This window comes from Castor canadensis, chromosome 8 (genome assembly GCF_047511655.1).
Source record: "Castor canadensis chromosome 8, mCasCan1.hap1v2, whole genome shotgun sequence".
Classification (NCBI taxonomy): domain Eukaryota; kingdom Metazoa; phylum Chordata; class Mammalia; order Rodentia; family Castoridae; genus Castor; species Castor canadensis.
This window is the reverse complement of record NC_133393.1, coordinates 92,777,180-92,779,293: the sequence shown is the minus strand read 5'-3', so window position 1 is coordinate 92,779,293 and position 2,114 is coordinate 92,777,180. Positions and strand designations below refer to the sequence as shown.

Sequence of the window (2,114 nt, the reverse complement as noted above, 5' to 3'; positions counted from 1 at the left end):
TAGATTATTCTCTAGCAGAATTGTCAATTCATGTCTGAAAACATAAACTATTATTCTGATATGACCATCTTTAAAACATGAACAAGCATTACATTGCTCTATCTGAGCCATCACCTTTTTATTTCATTTTATTTATTTAACTTTTGTGGTAATCTTGAGCCACTCCACTAGCCCAGATATCACTTTTTATTTTGGAGGTTATTTCAACACTAGTTTTCACTGCCACTGTGCTGAACAGATAAATAACTACTCTTTTTTTTCTATTTAGACATGGTAAGGGTCAGAAGGCCATAATGAGAAACCATACAAGAGTGACAGTGTTCATCTTGGCGGGTTTGACTGATGACCCACAATTGAAACTTGTGCTCTTTATCTTCCTGATTCTCACCTACTTGCTAAGCATCACTGGCAATCTGATCATCATCACACTCACCCTGGTGGATTCTCACCTTAAGACCCCCATGTATTTTTTCCTCAGGAATTTTTCCTTCTTAGAAATTTCCTACACTACTACATGCATACCTAAATTGCTAGCTGTTATGGTAACTGGAGACCATACTATTTCCTATAATAATTGTGTCACTCAGGTGTTTTTTGCCTTCCTACTTGGAGCATCAGAATTTTACTTGCTGACAGCAATGTCCTATGACCGTTACGTGGCCATCTGTAAGCCCCTGCATTACACAACCATCATGAGCAACAGAATCTGCACACAGCTCGTTCTCAGCTCTTGGCTTGCTGGATTTTTTGTCATCTTTCCACCACTGGTAATAGGACTAAATATTGATTTCTGTGCCTCCAATGTTGTTGACCATTTCTACTGTGACACTACTCCCCTCCTGCAGATTTCTTGCACAGGCACACAACTCCTGGAGACGATGGGATTTGCCTCAGCTTTGGTGACACTCTTGGTTACATTGATATTGGTGATAATATCTTACACTTTTATTGCTATGACAATTTTTAAAATCCCTTCAATTAGTCAGAGGAAAAAGGCTTTTTCCACATGTTCTTCTCACATGATTGTGTTATCCCTTTCTTATGGCAGCTGCTTCTTCATGTATCTTAAACCATCAGTCAAACAGAGAATATCTTTTACCAAGGGAATAGCAGTACTGAACACCTCAGCTGCTCCACTTTTGAATCCTTTTATCTATACTTTACGGAATGAGCAAGTGAAGAAAGCCTTCATTAATACAATACGCAGGATTTTCTCATTCTCAAAAAAATGAATATGCTCCTTGATTGTCTAAAGGATAAATAAAGGAGCCTCAAATAATACTAATAGCTTCTACAGTATAGGTTCTTCCTTTTTTGTCCTTTCAGTGCTTTGATAATCTCCTTAACTACTAAATATTTTTGAACTATTGTTTTCACAAAACTATTTTGTCTAAAGAACTTAATCTTCATCATCTTGGTTCCTTTACTGTGGACATCTGAAAAATTGAGATAAGTTTTTCAGTATGTCTCTTTTTTTTTTAACAATTCCAGTTAGTCGAGACTAAACTATTATTTCTTTTGATATTAAATTTGATGTATTATACAATTCAATGGTTATCTTACCCTATATTTGTGATCAAGCACAGCCAAGTTAAAACTAATATTGATTTTATTTGATCATATTGCCAAATTTTGGGATCTTTTCTATTCAAATATATGAAAAGAAAATTATATGAGTATATATAATGTACTCATCTTTGAAAATATATATATAAAAGTTTTATGTGTATACATATATTAATATAATTGTTGAAAATACATTCCACAGAAACTAGTCATTTAGTTTTTATGTAACAGAAACTCAGTTTACAAATAGTTTTAATATGGGCAAAAGAAGATGTGTTAATATTGCTGATCTATTTAGGAAACTAATAATGAAATGTAATAGTTAACTAATGCATTCAAACTTCTAAAACTCCCTTTAGATAACCTTTGATATTCATGAAGAAGTCTAGAATTAACTTAATGATTATTAAATAATAACAGTGTAATTCAATTATTTATTATTTTAAAGTGTTGACTATATCATATCTATGTGTACATAATGTACATATACAGATTAACATATATATATATGTGTATATATATATCCACTTGAGACACACTTCCAGCCT

General features: G+C 32.8%; 1 protein-coding gene across 1 annotated transcript; it reads left to right on the top strand.

The window, feature by feature from the left end:
* The first annotated feature begins 293 nt into the window (after positions 1-293).
* Positions 294-1,232, top strand: LOC141425519 (olfactory receptor 6C74-like). Its single transcript, XM_074081753.1, has one exon. The coding sequence runs from the start codon at positions 294-296 to the stop codon at positions 1,230-1,232; it is 939 nt and encodes a 312-aa protein (XP_073937854.1).
* The last annotated feature ends 882 nt before the right edge of the window (positions 1,233-2,114 follow it).